This window comes from Martes martes, assembly GCF_963455335.1.
Source record: "Martes martes genome assembly, chromosome: 10".
Classification (NCBI taxonomy): Eukaryota; Metazoa; Chordata; class Mammalia; order Carnivora; family Mustelidae; genus Martes; species Martes martes.
Window position 1 is genome coordinate 21,067,502 of NC_137898.1, and position 17,030 is coordinate 21,084,531.

The 17,030-nt window shown below is 55.8% G+C and overlaps 1 protein-coding gene across 2 annotated transcripts in view; it reads right to left on the minus strand.

The window, feature by feature from the left end:
• Window positions 1–17,030, minus strand: part of CD82 (CD82 molecule) — a 49,969-nt gene that overhangs the window by 17,637 nt on the left and 15,302 nt on the right. For both annotated transcript variants that reach the window (XM_080816425.1, XM_080816426.1), the window contains 2 exons: window positions 5,331–5,413; window positions 801–873 (listed from right to left, as the gene is read on the minus strand). In XM_080816425.1, coding sequence (XP_080672551.1) covers window positions 801–873; window positions 5,331–5,393 — 136 coding nt within the window. In that variant the 5' untranslated portion in view covers window positions 5,394–5,413. The remainder of the gene's footprint in view (window positions 1–800; window positions 874–5,330; window positions 5,414–17,030) is intronic.

A 17,030-nucleotide genomic window follows, 5' to 3' on the forward strand; every position in this document is an offset into this window, starting at 1 on the left:
CAGGAGTGCCCTGGGCTTCTTTCCTCCTTCTTCAAGAGTGAGAGAAGGGGCTTCCATGCTGTGGTTCCCCTTACCACGGGCAGCATTTAGGATCAAAGCTCTGGGGGTTTAAGTCTCACACCTATCACTGGAAGCTCTGGGAACGTGAGCCAGGGACATCACTTCTCTGAGCCCCGTCTCTTCATTTGTCAGGCAGGACAGGAACAGTTCCTACCTCACAGGGCGGTCGAGGGATCAAGGCAATTTTCACGGGCTAAATGCTTGGCCCCTTGCCGGCCCCATAATGAGCCCAGACCGTGGGTGCTATGTCCGCGTCTTCTTCCTCAGTCCAGAGGCCCAAAGAACCTAGCTGATGCCAGGCACAGCAGACATATCTTGGACTCCTGACAATCTGTCTTTCCTGGCCTTTCCTACATTTCTCTGAACTGACCAGGGAAGGAGTGTAGCCCACATCTCGCTGAGCTGGCAAATGGAGGGACAGAAACTATAAGAGGCTTTCTCAAGGTCAGCGCCGAGGGAAGGGGTCCAGGCTGGGACAGCAAGCCTCCCTCAACCCCCAGTGTTCTCCGGACAACAGCAGCTTTGTGTGGGGAGGGAGAGAAAATTCCTCCCAAAAACCCCTGCAGAGGGGGAGCCCCAGGGCAGAGTGGTCAGCACAGGACCTGGGCGAGGCCTCAAGAACGGCTGGAAAAGCAACCCGCTTTCAGGTTCAAGTTCTTGTGAGCAGCCCTGAGGGCCGCTCCAGGGCCCCACTGCTCCAGGGCCAGCCGGGCAGGGGGATCGGTGGGAGGGACCCTTACGTAGCACAGAGATGAAACTGCTCTTGTCGGCCAGGATCCACACCCCGAAACCCAGGATCACCGCGCCCAGGATCTGGAAAGAGAAGGTGCAGTCAGTGGGGGCCTGTGGGGGCCCCTGCCCAGCTGCCCCTGCACGAGGCCAGGAGGATCCGGGGGTGGGGGGGTGTACCACCTCCATCCTCAGGCCCCACACCCCAAGTCCCAGCCATCCAGACAGCAAGGCCATGTGTGGGGAGTCCCTCATGCCTCCCATCTCCCCTACCCCACCCCCATACATGGTCAAACAAAACTTATTAGCTTTGAGGGGTGCAGCCTCCTCCCAGGGGTACCCCATGACTTTACCTCCTGGCCCTGTCCTGTGCTCACCCGCTCCACTCCAGGAGCCAAGCCCTGATAGGCACATTGCAATGCTGTTCCTCATCCCCAAGCGAGGACCTCACTCACCCTACCCTACCCTAGTTGGGCCCCCTTAAAGACAACAGCGGCAGCTGATGACCCTACATTCTTCCCCTGTGTCGCCCAGCAGGCCACCTGTCCCCTCCTCCCTCCTTGCCAGGTGGGCCCTGTTATCATCCTCACGTTACAGATGGGGACACAGAGGCCCCGACTTTGCCAAGGGTCACCCATTCCATCCTTCTGGGGCTCACAGCCAGGTCTGACTACTACCCCAGGCCAGACAGTGGCTCACACTAGCTGCAGGATACTTGGACCCGTCCTGGGACATCACTTGGAAAGCCAGTCTCTGGGGGCAGGGAGGCTACCGAGGAGTCATTGAGGGGAAGGGTCGGCCCTTGGGTGGGCGTGTCTCAGATGACACAGCTTGCTGGGATGAAGGGGGACTTCATAGAACCAGGGAGTTTGGTTCCCAGATTCCTGAGGCCCTGCCCACCCCGAGCCCACACGTCACGGCACAGCTGGCCAGTGGCCAGGCGTTGGGCCCACGGTCTGCTCTGTGCCCCCAGAACCCTGCAGCAGAGCACCTGACCTGCTCACCTCCTGCGAGGGCGGGACAGAAAATTCCCTCTGGGTAAGCACAACCCCAAGGAGATCGAAATCCAGGACTGCCCAGCTAACCTCCTCAGCTCGTCTCCAAGCACCCACGAAGGAAGTCCCCAGCAAGAACCCAGGGGGGCCTCTGCAGGTTTCCCAACCAGAGATTGCCATCTGGAGTGGCTGGACCAGCCCCGAGTCTGTGGGCCAGCCAGGAAGAGGCCCAGTCAGGCGGCCAGCCAGAACTGGGGAGGCACATGGCCCCCTCTTTCTCTGTGAACCCAGACTGGAACTATGGGGCACCCCCCGCCCCACTGCCCACAAATTGCCCCCCAGCTCCGCCAGAATCTCCAGACAGGGCTCTGCCAGGAGCTGGGACCCTCACACCGGTGTCCTTCCCCCGGAACAGCAGAGCCTCAGCAGCTCCTGGATTTCTGTGAACCTCAGAAAAGCTGACGAGGTAATTTTCTGGGGCGTCTAGGGCCAGGAATTTGCAGGCAAGGATGTACACGTGTACATGTGAGCATACGCAAGCACACACAGCCGCCAGAGCAAACTTTCCAAACCACAAGTCTGATCACGTAACTGCTTCCCGATGTGCGTAGAACAGAGAGCAGGATTCTTCCTGGAAGGCCGGCGCAGCAGGCACCCCGGAGCCCCACACTCCGCCCCACTCCCCGACACTGGACTTCGATGCTTCTGCTGGAACTCCCCCCACCGCCATTGCCTCTAACCCCAGGGAGCTTCTGCGGACCATCCCGACAAGGTCGGCTGCCTTATAACCTGCTCTCCGGGGGGCCATAACCTTCATGCCCAGCACCCTGCACAGCCACCAGAACCCATCCCCTGCCCCAAACAGAGCCCCCAGAGCAAAAAGCATAACTCCCCTGTTGGTGAGTATCTGCCTGGCACCCGCAACCGGGGTCTGCACGCACAGAGGGTCAAATACCCACTTGGTGAATTAGTGGTGAGTGAACAAGGAGATGAACCAACCAAGGTACACTGTCCCTGCCCCCCTCTCCCTGCACCCTCCTGTGATAAGAGCTCCCCCTCGCCCTGCCCACCCCTCCCCATATCCTGGTGGGCCATCTCTGGCCCCAGCACACAGGGAGTTAACACCGGACTCCAGCCAGCCCCCAAAGCTCTGGCCAGGGACCAGCTTTTCCAGTCTCTGGCTCCACGGAGGAGAAGGGACCCCCTTGGCCAAAACCATCAACCCTGTTTCCTTTCTCCACGAAGTCTCCACCCCCTCCCTCCCGCTACATACGGTGAGCTGGCTGTCTGGGCCCCTGGACTGCAAAGCCGCCTCTCTCCGATCTTAGGGTCCCTGGGAACAGAAGCACGGCACTGCGACCCTCCTGTTCCCCAGTCCCGGCCAGCTGGCCCTGGAAGCTGGGCGGAGGCCCAGGAGCCAAGCACTTGCCAAGAAAGGCTTGGCTCTGGCTGCATGGCCACTGTTTTCTAGAGCCCTGGTCCAGCCAGGAGGGACCTGACTATCTGGCTGGGGAAGCCCAGGTGCCCTGCCCCCAGCAGAGCTTCCAGGCCCGGCTGCGGTCCACAGAGGATGAGAGCCACAGCAAGGCCTTGGCCTGGTCCTCAAAGAGGGTACCAGGGCTAGAGCCAGGGCTGGACAGCGGCAGGGCAGGGGCACCTCAGGGGTCCATAGGAGTGCTGGGAACACACTCATGTCTGTGTGTTGGGGCATAGTTAGGAGGAGAAATTGAGAATGATTATTTCCCAAACTGTCTACGACCCTATGTAACTTGCAACGTAGAACAACTTTTCCCCAGGAATCCGTGTCCGCTGTAGAAAATTTGGAAAAGGGGCAGGAAAGCATAAAGAATAAAATCCAAATTCTCAGGAATCCCAAAATGAACATTCAGAGGCACTTTCTTCTCTCAAAAATATCCATGCATGTGTGCACTTTTTAAGAGTAAATCTGAATCATAATAAACATCCTATTTTTCAGCCTGATTTTCTAACAGTAGCGGGTAAACAGCAACCCAGAGGAGACAGCCCCCAGCAGCACCCTGCACCCAGGAAGGCCTCTCAGGATCTCCCCCAGCCCCGTCTCTCTCACACATACACACACACACTCATGCACACACACATTCACACATGTGCAGACTCACACATGTATCACACGCTCTCCAGCCCCATCATGCACACATTCATGCACATACACATTCACACATGTGCACACACACCCTACCCCATCACACACTTGCACACACATACATTCACATACATGCACACTCATACATGCATCACATGCTCTCCCTGCCATCACATACGCTCATGAACACTCACATGTACACACGTGCACTCACACATGCCTCACATGCTCCCCCTGCCCCATCACACATTCACATATACATTCACACACAGACATACTCATGCATGCATACACACACCCTGCCCCATCACATACAGACCAATGCACACTCACATACACACACGTGTACTCACACATGCATCACACGCTCCCCCTGCCCCATCAAACACACACATGCACTCACACACTTCACACATGCATCACACTCTCCTGCTGCCCCATCACACACTCAAGCACCCATTGATACATTGACACATGTGCACACTCACATATGCATCACACTCCCCCTGCCCCATCACACATACACTCATGCACACATATTCACACACGTGCATACTCACACATGCACCACTCTCCCCTTACCCCATCACCCTCATACATACATTCACACACATGCATACTTGCACACGCATCACACTCTCCCCCCTCGCCCAACACACACACGCTCATGCACACACATACATTCACACATGTGCACTCACACACGCATCACACCCTCCCCTGCCCCATCACGCACACACTCATACACACACACTCACTCACATACACAACCACACACATACACACACAAACTCCAAGCAAGAGGAGTCAGTGTCAGGTCTGAGAGGAAAATTGAGGTCGCAGGAAAACCAGTTTCAGATGTGCACCTGCCTTACACATCTGGGCAGCCCTATGCTCAGGGACCTAAGGAGGGGCCTGCCAGGGTGGGTCTGGGGGAGGGGGGTGTGTCCCCACTCTGGCCCCAAGCCTGCGGGTCTCTTGCACACCCTCTGGGGGGTGTGGGTTCATCCCCCACAGTGGGTGTGAGGGTGGGGGAGGGGTGACAGCTGTAACAGCAAGATCTTCAGAGGGGGTGCAGAAGGTTCGGGGCCGGCACAGAGAAGTCTCTGCTGATGAGTTAGGGGACACCCGGGGGGCTCTTCCCCACCCATGCCCACCTCCAACCCAGACCAGCCCAGCCCTCAGTGCCCCAGGAGAAGGGACAGCAGGGATGGGCATCCAGCGTTCTGCCACAGAACCAGCTGGAAAGCAGGCCATCTCCTGGCTGGCCCCACCCGGTTCCATTCACCGTGGTCTGTGCTCAGCCCCCACCCACCGCCCCTGACCACCACCCTGGGGCCTGGAATCTCTGGAGGGTCTGAGCCTGGGCAGCCCCAGGGGAGAGTCTCTGTGGGAGGCAGTGGGCTGGTGCAGGTCATACTTACAAAGAAGAGCAAGTTGAAGAGGAAGAGAAAGTACTTGGTGACTTTGATACAGGCTGACCCCATCCTGATGGTCCTGGAGCTCCCTGGCAGGAAGAAGAGAAGGCAGGTAGGTCAAGGCCAGGAGGGAAGGGGAACAAAGCTGACAGGCACCCGGAGTCCCAGAGAGGTTAGATGACTGGCCCAAAGCCACACAGCTAGGCAGTGTAGGCCTATAGGCCATCTCGGTTGCTTGATGTTTGACAGCTGTGAGTCTGGACAGGCCCCTCGACTGGGCAGGGCCTGGAGGGAAATGACATAAGACCTTCTCGGGCTTTGGAAATACCCAGATGGATGCTGGTCAAAGTCAGGAGGCCAGGAAGTTAGCGGGGGACTGCTGGAGACCCAGAGGGGAGACAGTGGCTTGTGGCACAGATCCGTAGCCCTCTCCGGGGCCAGGGGCCTGCTGGGGGAGAGGAGAGTTCCAGCCTTTCAGAAAAGGGACCGAGAGCTCCCTGCACCATCTCTTCACAAAGGGCACAAGTGTGCATTGTCGAACATCCACCGAACAGAACATTCAACAGAGTGAACACAAATTAAAAAAAAAATTGTTCTCTCACCCCAGAAATAAAAACTGTCCTCGTTTTAGTAGCTCAACTTGCAGCATGTGTGTTTCACAGATGGTTTTAAACAAAACTGGGCTCTTAGCGTATAGAGGGATTCGTAACCTGCTTTTTTCATTCGACAACACACTCTGCGTGTGCTGGTAAAATGTCCCACAACGTAACTTCACCTGCTGCGTAGGATTCCATCCTGTTGACTGTTTCACATTTTGGAGGGTCAGCTTCCTCCAGAAAATCCAGGTATGGGCAGCATTTTACATATAATGTCTGAGGGTTCAGAGGCCCCATTAAGCCCATTCAGAAGCCCCCAAAGATCCTAGGGTTAAAGTCCCAGATACAGATTTGTCCCAAAGCATGTAGTCAGTACTCTACGATTAGACACACGGCTGTTGCCCATTTTTCACTGTCATCCTGCGTGACACACTCGTGCTTTTGAAACGGCGCAGACCATGCTGGAGCGCACTGGTGTCTCTCTCCACACTGACGGACCCCAAGCCAGGGCAGAACTCAGGGAGGAAGAGGGAAGCTGGCTGCCCTCATCCCTTCCCCGAAGCCACACAATCCTGGAATGACAGCGGCCAGCTCTCGGACCCTGTGGGGTGACAGCAGCCAGTGCGGGGCAGCTGGGGACGGGACAGCTGCATGGGACAGCTGCTCAGGCAGAGCTGGGCTTGGGGGCGGGGAAGCAGGCATCGGGCCCAGTCCTGTTCCCACAGGCCCTATGTCGGGGGAGGGGGAGAGCAGGGCACAAAGCAGAAGAAGGAGAGCTAATGGGTCGGCTTCACCCCTTCTTCCTCCTGCAAGGGTAGAAGGCAGTCCTAAGCGATGTGAATCTCCCCTGCCCATAAGGAAGTCCCCTCTGCCTTTTTCTGAAAGTAATCACCTTCTATCATCCTTGCCAGGAGGAGCTCAGCTTTGACTTTTCTATACCTCCAGGGAGAGGGGAGAGGGCTGAAGGGGGGAGGGCTCACTACCTCCCAGGCAGTCCATTTCAGGGTTCTGACATCTCAATTCGGGAGAATTTTCTCTAGCTGCCTTGCTGGGGGTCAGATTGGGGCACAACATGAAGCAAAGCTGTCCAAAGAAGGAAAAGGCTGTCTGGGATGGTAGTGAGCACCTTGTCACAACCGGCATGGAAGCAAAGTGTGAGTTAATACTTTCGGGGATTCAAGTGCTACCTGGGGACGTTAGACTGAATGGTTCTTCCAGTCTACCAGGGTCCAAGGCTTGAGTCCAAGAAACGCAGGGACACCAGGGACTCCGGGAGCCAGGAAAGTCTGCCCTCGGTAAGTCCACCTGGGTCTGACCCCAGACCCAGGGTGGGGCAAACAAGGGCAAACCTGTGTCAGGAGATCCTGAACCCAGGCTGGCCTGAGGGAGCCCTGCAGCGAATGGTCCGCATAAAAAGGAGCATTTCTGGTCTCCCCCAACACAGCTCTGGACGGACCACAGGCTCTGCGTACACTTGCACAGAACAGCACAGCAGCAGAGGAGAGATCCTCTCACCGAGGGGGCACGTTTCTCATTCCTACCTGGACCGGCTTTCCTCGCCGGGTCTCCTCCCAGTAAGTGACACGGGAGGCCCCAAGAGGGTGACTCAGGCTGCACCCCAGTCTACACAAAGGTCACCCCTTTACTGGGAAGAACCTCACTGACTACGCTCTAGGGGCAGCCAAGGCCCTGACAGCGTGAGCTGGGTTCTTGTGCAACTGGAAAAGTACGCAAGCGGTCTTTGGCAACCGTTGCCTGCTTCTAGAAAGTACGGGAAGGGAGTTTCTACAGGTTCCCCTCCCACATCCGCTGCTCAGGCTGGCCAGCCAGGGCAGCCAGGGCAGCCTTGCAGGGTTGGGGATGCTCAGAAACGGGCAGTTTGTGGACGAAAGTAGATTCGGTTGGGGCCCCTGAGGGAGGAGTAGCTGCCGGTGAATGGGAGGGACTCCAGGCAGCCACCAAAATCCGTCTGTCATCCCCTTCAATCCCCCCAGGCCCAGGAGGTGAGGGAGGTAATCCTATCCCTGGGGGCCGAGGCTCAGAGAGGTGAAGTAATTCATCCAAGCCACACAGCTCGCAAGCAGGGGTGGGCTCCAGAGCCCGAGGTCTGTCCACCGGGAGGTGCCTCCTTCCAGAGAGTGATCTTGACCGTATAAAGGGATCTGCAGGGATGGCTGGGATTCCCTAGTGGGAAAGAAGGAGGCAGAGGCTGCCAAGCGGTTATTCCTTGATGCTCCAAGACTCTGAGCAACCTCTCTGGCCTCAGGCACTCACAAAAATTGTCCTAGGCATCGGGCGAAGCCCTTCAGTGTCCTATGAGCAAACTGAGGCACCGAGGGCTGAAGGAGCTCGCCCCAGATCAGCAGTACATGGACCAGCGAGGACAGAACCCAGGCTGCCTAGCCCCTTGGGCTCCCCGATCCTCTCCAGGAGGCATCTGTGTGAGCTCTGATGCCAGAACAGGAGTCGAGGCAGCCCCATGCCTGGCAGACAGTCCAGCCAATCCCGGCAGGTCCAGAGGCCACCTGGGAACCACCTAGAGGGGGAGAAGGTGCTGAGAACCAGAGCCTGGGGTCACAGCTCCTAGGCATGCTGGCCAACATCCAAGGATTTACAGTCTCTCTTCCCTCTAAGTACAGATGTTTCCCCCTCAAAACAACACGGAGAGGACGATGGGCAGTTCCAAGAAGGCTGGGGGGTCAGCTCAGGCTGAGAACATGCCTGGTGGCACCACGATGGGGCGTGGCGTCAACTTCAGGGACCCCGCCCCTGCCCGAAGTTGGATTCAGATGGCCTGGGGGATCTGAGCCTCAGTCTTCTCATCCATGAGGTGGCAATAAGGGCTGGTGTAGGGCAGGGGTTGGCCAACGGGGTCTTTCTTTTTTTTTTTTTTTTAAGATTTTATTTATTTATTTATTTGATAGACAGGAATCACAAGTAGTCAGAGAGGCAGGCAGGGAGAGAGGAGGGAGCAGGCTCCCCGCTGAGCAGAGAGCCCGATGCAGGGCTCCATCCCAAGACCCTGAGACTGTGACCTGAGCGGAAGGCAGAGGCTTTAACCCACTGAGCCACCCAGGTGCCCCAGCCAACAGGGTCTTTAAATCAACTTCAACCTGCCACCTATTTTTTGTACAACTTGTGAGCTAACAACAGATTTTACATTTTTAAACAGTCAGAAAAAAAATATTTTTAGCACAAGAAATTCACATGTTAATGGCCCTAACCAAAGTTGCACAGCCATGCCCCCCCGGCTTAGGTCTTGGCTGTTCTGGCATTGAGGTGGCAGAGTGGACATCACGATAGAGGCCACTGGACCCTCCTGGAACATCCACTCCCTGGCCTGTTCTGGAACAAGTCTGCCAGCCCGCAGTGCAGGGGATCCAATGACATACACCCGCACGTCTGTAAGAGGCAGCAAGGGTCAGGACCGCCATTAGCTTGAGATCTTTGGGGGTGAGCGATCTGGTGGCAAGAAGTGAATGTAAGGAATTTCAGTCGGGAGAGAGAAGACAAAGGGTCCCGGATAACGGTCCAAACGCTGGCTCTCCCAGCACATGACAGGGAAGGGCCTTGAAGGTCCTCGGCCCCCTCACCGGTAGAGTGACGGTCCTAAATGAACCCGCCGCTATGAACAGTGAGGTCGGTAGCTGGTACGGTCAGGGTACAGTGGGCAGGGTGTGGGGCAGACCCTTCTCAGCACTTGTGGAACCAGTAAGGCCTGAGGGTTTCATCCGCAGATGAAATTAAACAAAAGGAATGTCTCCCAACGTTATGCTTCCGGGTATACACTTTCTGTAAACACCGGAGGGTCAGCCCGTACCTTTCTGTGAGCTATACAGACCGCCAACAACACAAGGGAATGACACGCACGCATATCTGAGTGGAAAATTCCAGAACAGCCGCTGGCAACCGTCTGAGCAGTAGGAAGGAGGTCCCGATTTTATGTTATACTTTATAGTAGGTAAATTGGTAATTTCTAAGCAGCTACAATTTACATTGACCAAATATATCATTTAAGGCCAAATCAATTCATACAATGAAATTACTGCGCTGGTATTTTACTAACTCCTACTCATCCCTCGGGACTGACTTCAGAGATCACCTCCAGGAAGCCTCCTTTTCCAGCCAGCCTCGTCCCCATCACCCTGGCCCTGCCGACAGGCATGCTGGTTAGCCACACTTCCTGTCCGCCGCCTTCTAGTAGCTTTGGATACTGGATCAGTTCCCAGAACAGGCTAGGGCGTTGGGCTGCCTGGGTACGAATGTAATTCTCTCACCTCCTAGCTGTGTGATCTCGGACAAACGACTTACCCTCTCTGAGCTTCACCTTACTCATTTGTGAAAGGAGGAAAAGAAAACCTATTTAGAAGATCTGTCCAGAGATTAAATTAGATAATGTGGATAAAATGCCTGGCATGTAGTAGGCTTTCAATAAATGGAGGTTACTATCCTCGTCCCTGATGCTGTACAGTAATTCTCTACTTAAATTGTCCCATCTTCCCTGTGAACCGTGACACTTCGAGAGGAAAGACTATGTATTATTTACGAGAACAAAGAAGGCTCCCAGCAACGTTGCCTAGTGAAAGATGGGCTGGGTGGCTGGATGAAGCAATGGGTGGGGGGAGGGGGGTGGAGGGATAACTGGATGGATGGAGGGAGGGAGGGAGGGATGGTGGGTAGATCGATGGAGGGACGGAGGAATGAGCAGAGGAATGAAGAGATAGAGGGATGGAGGGGTGGAGGGAGGCTGGAAGGAGGGATGGATGGACAGAATGGAGAGATGGAGGGATGAAGGGAGGAGAGACTTCCACATAAAATACCAGGACTGTCATATGCTCGAGCCACCTGAAACGGGTCTGACACTCACAGCTGAGACTCCCCTTCCCGAGCCTGGGGTAAGGGAGCTACGTGAAGGCCGGGGACATGCAGGCCCAGAGTAGGGAGATGCAGGCTCAGTCCCCTGCTCCGGCAGAACACAAGGGATGAGACCCAGCCCAGGGACCGCCCTCCCTGGGCCAAGGACTGGCTGGGGCCAGAGCAGTGTTTTCAGGAGTGGCTCCTCAGAATAGGAGTCCCAGAAGATGCGCTGTTGAGGACAGGAGGGTTTGCGGTCACTCGCCCTGTGGAGGGCCACTTTTCCCCAAGAGCCACCTGCACGTCGCTGTTCACCTCTCCAAGACGCCCGGCAGCAAGCATGGCCGAGCTGAAGCCATTGTTCCCTTAACAGCCCTCAATACCGCACGGAGCACCTCTTAGGAAAGGCCCGACCAGAGGCTCTCGAGGGCACCTGGGGGCCGGTGCTAAGGAGTCTCAGTGCCACAGCGTTTCCGGCAGGGGATAGGGACAGGTGGGGGATGGCCCTTCCCCTTCCCCTCCCCCTCCTGCCCCCCGGGGCTGGCCCAGACCAGACACCTAGGAGCCCTGCTCACCCATACCCCCTCTCCTTCCTCCCTCTCATCCCACAACCCAGAAGTGTCTCCTCCAGTCCGGCACCTCACCCGACCCAAATCTCACCTCCCGCCTGGCCCAGTACGGCTCCCTGCTGGTCACGGGTTCCCCTTCTGTCCTCCCCAAGCCCTTATCCACACCGCAGGAAGAGGTTTGAAAGCTGTAAGCCAGACCTGGTCACTCCTCTACATACAGTCCTGTAACCATGAGACAGCCACACAAGTCCATACAAAATCCAGGCTCTTTTGGAGCCGAGGCAGCCCTGCCCGCATTGCCCTGCCCCTCCTCTGCCCCTGGCACACCCCCTGCTTCCCATACGCACACTCATTCCCAAGGCCACGCTTCTGTGTCGTGCCAGTACCCCAGGCCCTTGACCGGCTCAGTGCCTCTGCCCTGGCGGTCCCCTCAGACCCATCCACTGGCTCTTTCCCTTCCCATAGGCCAAGTTCTCTCCTCCCAGGGACCTTCCCCAAATACCTGATCTACACAGCAGGCCCAGCCTCCAGCTGCACAGTAGAATCAAAGCCTGCCAACACCCAGCTCCCGTCCCTGCCCCGACCAAGTCATCCATCAGAATCTCAGGGGTAGGGGGGAGGTTCCTCTGTTGACTGTCAGAACAGCACCCTTGATGGGGGGTGGTGGGGGTCAGGAGGGTGCACCTGCCACATGGACCACTCACTGCAGTTAGCTCACTGGTTCACAAGTGCCTCTAGAGCCCGGTTTGAACTTGAGTCCTTCGGGCGAGGGCTGTCTGTGTCTCATTCACCCTAGATCCCAGAGCCTAGAGCAGTGTCAAGCACATGCTCAGCACATGGTGTGTATTTGCAGAAAGAAGGACTGGGAAGGAGGTGTCTGGGGAGATCAGGAAGGAATTCTTAGAGGAGATGGAACAAACCAACTTTGATCCTGCAACTGGGGGTTTCTGGTCCTTAAAATGACATTGCTGGTTTACGGGAAGGGGTGGTTGCTTATTCCCCAAGAATGGATTTTGTTCTCCTCTGGGTCAGAAAAGTTGGTGGGAGCTGTGGGCCCTCTCCCTAGATGCAGACAGGCAGGCACATGCCTCCGTTGGGTTTCAGGGGAATCACTAACCCTAGAATGCCAAGAGGTTCCTACTTCTCCCATCCCAACTGCCTTCAAGTAGTGGTCCCCAATCTCAGCGATGTCAGAATTACCCTGGGAGTTATACAACTGCTCATGCCTGGGCCCCCCTCCCAGAGATCCTGAGTAAGTTGGTCTGGGGCACAGTCCAGGCATTGGGATCTTTTTAAAGTTTTCCAGAGGATTCTAATGTGTTGAGACCCACTGCCTTAGGCCAGGTCGTCAGCACGGCCTGGCCCCTCTGTTCCGAGGGGGAGGCAGGCAGGTCTGGGGTCCCCAGGGTAGCAGGGCCCAGCTGGAGAGAATCTCACATGAAGCTCGAAGCATCTCTGCTCCAACCTCAGCTTCCCAGAGGCTCACGCCCTCCAGGGTTCTTCACTCCAGGAGCAATATCTACTCTGAAGACCTTCGAGATCACTGCATTTCTCAGAGGGGGTGGCGAGAACAAGAGTCTGCAAGTCACACAGTAAGATCAGGGCCGAACACACAGCAGAAGACTTGGCCATCCCCGGTGCACCTGCTGCCCTGCCCTGGCTCCCCGGGGCCTTTTTTCTGCACAGAGAGGTACAGGAGAATCACAGAGCAACCTTTCCTTCCCACCCCCAGAGCTGCCCCAGAGCAGCCCCATAACCCGGGAGACACTGTGGAGCTGCCTTTCTCAGCAGATGAGGGCACTAACCACTCCCCCCACAACCAGCCCGGACAGGTAAGAAGAGGAACCACGATCAGGCTAGTTCGGAGTAGGGCTCCACGCTGGGCCCCTTGGCCACTCCTCCCACTCTCCCTGCCCAAAGATGTCAAATCCACCCCATCTTTACCAGCTGTGTGGTCTTTTTTTTTTTTTTTTTTTTTTTTTTTTTTTTTTTTTAAAGATTTTATTTATTTATTTGACAGACAGATCACAAGTAGGCAGAGAGGCAGGCAGAGAGAGAAGGGAGGAAGCAGGCTCCCTGCTGAGCAGAGAGCCCGATGCGGGGCTCGATCCCAGGACGCCGGGATCATGACCTGAGCCGAAGGCAGCGGCTTTAACCCACTGAGCCACCCAGGCGCCCCAGCTGTGTGGTCTTGAGCAATCACTTCCTTACGGTGCCTCAGCTTCCCCACCTGTAAAATGGACTTACTACTGGATTTACGGCAAGATGCACAAGAGCTTGTCTCTGCAAAGTGCCTGGCACCCAGGAAGTGTCAAATATATGCTACCAATCATAAGAACAATAACCATCCAGAAGTTGTTGACCGCCTGACCGACAGTCCAAAGCCCTCGGGGACAGGGGGTGTTAATTTAGTCTCCTAACGAATGCCAGGCCTGGAGGCCTCCATGCCAGTGATGACTGCCACTCCCTCGCAAGAGGGTGGGGGTTAAGTAGGGCAGGAACGGGCCAGAGAGTAGGGATTAAGCAGGGCGAGGCCTGGGCAGCCTAAGGAACAGGGCCTCTGCCCTGCACATGGGCAGAGCCTCTGTCTCCGGGCCTCTGGCTGTGCCCCAGGGGCCTGCCTGAGGCTTGGAGATCGAGCCGGTTTGGTGAGTTGACAACTGATCTTACCACGTGGGATCAGTCAGCCTGCTCGGGCAGAAAGTAGAATGAGAAAGTCTGGCCCGAATGTTCTGCTCTGGAAGCCTGCCTATCTGGGGGCTCTGCATGGGCAAGCTAGTTCTTAGCTGCTCAGCTCTCCAGTTCTCTGGACTTTGTCCTGGTCATCCATAAAAAGAGGCTGGTCACAGGTGGCTGTGTTTGTTTTCACGTGTGACAGGTGATATGTTTCCTGAACCCTCAGCTAGCTCTGGGGGCTGGCTTTTTGACCTCATCATGATCTTATTTTCCATTCTCGTCTCTTACCTTTTGCTGCTGTTGTTTAAAACAGAAAAGAAAAGAAAAAGTAAAAGGCAGTTTCTCTGGGCGACGGGAAGATCACGAGGCCATAGAACGGGATTAGGCTCAAGTTTCCTTCAAGACCCAGGTTTGAATCCCGGCTCCACTTCCTATTAGCTGCGTGACCTTGAACAAGGGAGTTACTGAATCTCTCTGAGCCCCCAAATCTCATTTCTTACACGGGGGGGCACCACCTCTGCCAGCCTGGGTCAGTAAACATTCGCCCAGATCAGACTCTCCCAGGAATCAAGAGGATTTTGAAGCCCCAAGCCCTACTGTTTGTCTTACAAATGCAGAACCCAACGCCCAGTAAGAAACACTACTGCCACACGATCCCACAAGCCAGGGTGAGAGGCTCTGGTTCTCCTGCGGACCTTACTTACTACCTGCAGCTGGGACTGACATTTGGCATTTGAGGGAAGATGGCCAGGGGTACCCAGGAACATAGGCAGCAGCCGACCCCCTCCTGGCCTGACTGTGGCAGAGGAATAACAGGACCTTAGAGTTTGGAGCCACACCATTTCCACTGTCTCTTATCTAATCTCTCTAACAACCCTCCAAGATACCGTTATCCTTATTTAACACATAAAGAAACAAGAGACTCAGAGGTTCAGTGACTTGCCTAAGGCCACACAAGTAAGTGGCTAAGCCCTGATTAAAATTCAGCTGGGACCTGAGACCAGAGCTCCCCCTACCCTCACCTACCATCTAAGTGAAAGAAGGGGATGGCAGAGCCAGCTCAGCCCACCCTTCTGCACTTTTGCCTGCCTGCCTGCTCCTCATCCTGCCCTAGCTCTGAGGCTGACTCTTGGCTTCTCGTCAGGAAGGAAAAGATGAACCCCACCAATCCAGGCCAGTATGTTCTTCCATGGGACCCTTCCTAGGAGGCTCTGCTCCAAAACCAAGCAACGAGCCTGGGAGGCCATTGGCACAAAGAAGGGGCCACTCCTACAGAGGGTGCAGTGTCGGGAAGAGCCGATACGTTGAGCTTTCCAGCCTCTCTACCTGGCACCATGCAGCCAAAGACTCAAACTGAGGCTGAGCCATAGCCTCAGACATCTCCCTCTCCATGGCCCCTTGCAGACCCTACTCCCTCCCAACGCCGGTTCTAGGGCTTACAAACTCCATAGCACCAAAAGGATGCTTTTGACACCACTAACTTCATCCCCATTTCTCCTTTGAAGAGGCTGAGGCCCCACCCTTTGGGGGAAGGTATGTGCTGAGTATGTATGGTGGGGACAGGGAGGGGACTGGTTAGAGCCATCTGTGTTTCACCTTGAGATACATGTAGAGAAGCATATCTGTTTGTTTGGTACTGAGGTGGACAGACAGAAACATGCCTGGTCTACAGTGACCAGCCCAGGGCTCTCCCTGTTCCCAGGGGCTGAGAAGATAACCAACCATCCTAACGTGTTGGGCACATTCAGCATCTCGGTTGGGAAGCCCTAAGTTAGAGGAATATTTAGAACTGGCTAAGAGGCTGTCCAGGAGCCCCAGATTCCAGGGCCTCCAGCAGGAAGACCCTGATTCCCAGGTGGGCCCTCAGAATTTAGCCCCCTTTCCCAGACCCCTCCCCAGCCCCACAGCAGGGGAAACAATGATGAACTGAGTCATTGTACAGCCTTTGGATTGAGAGACCTAAATGCCAGTCCCATTGCACAGAGCTGTGTGACTTTTGTCAAGTTGCCTACCCACTCCAAGCCTCGGCATCAAATGCGGATATGGAGGCTTGGCCAGGAAGAAGGTGGAATCAGCTTGCCATGCCCTTGGGGGCAGGCATACAGAGACATGAGACTGTGGGGGGAGGAGTCGGGCAAAACGATTACCCCACTCACAGGACAGGAGGTCCCTTAAGATGCAGGACACACAGAGGTTCCTACAAACTGTCCCCGGAAAGTTGCTGCCCCCAAGAACTTGAAACCGACGTCGGGCAGAGGGAGGACTGATGAATGGGAGCATTCATGGAAGTTCATGTAAATTTATGGAAGCATCCCCATACTAGCGCGGCTTCACGAATCTGGCCTCATTGAATCCCACAACATTCTGTGAGGTAGAGAGCAGGGCTTCAACGTCCCTGTTTTATAAGCAGGATCTCCGGGGCTCAGGAACGGGGCAGCACTTGCCCTTGTCGTGTGGCAGATGGGGGTCCAACTTGTGTCCCCCAAGACCCTCTGACTCTGGAGTCCAGTGTCCCGCCTACTTTGTGACCCTGCTCCACATTGCCAAGCCTCCTCACATGGGGTCACTAAAGCCTGGCGTGAGGGCGGCAGTTCCCGGCTCCTGAACTCATGGAATCAGAGCCACCAGGATGGGTCCAGGCACCTGCAGGCTTCATGCACAAGTGTTTCAGAATCCAGACCCCGAGCTAGCCTGCAGGGCCGGACTGAAACACCAGGACATGGACTTGGGCCTGATCAGCACAGGCGACCTCAGAAAGCCTGAGGGGCTGCCCTCCCAGAGCTCCCAAGTGGTCACTTCAATTCAGAGATTCCACCCCAAGCCAAGCCCACTGCAGTGCGTGGAATCCCCACTTCAGGCGGGCCCTGAGCTGGACATGGGAACAGATGAACGCACCCCGTCCCTGCCCTCAGGGAGTGCCCCGTCTGGAGGGACAGAGCCCTGCAAGGGAGCAATTACACACCAACATCACGTTCAAGTAGCACCCAGCCTCCCGCTCTCCCTCCAGGATG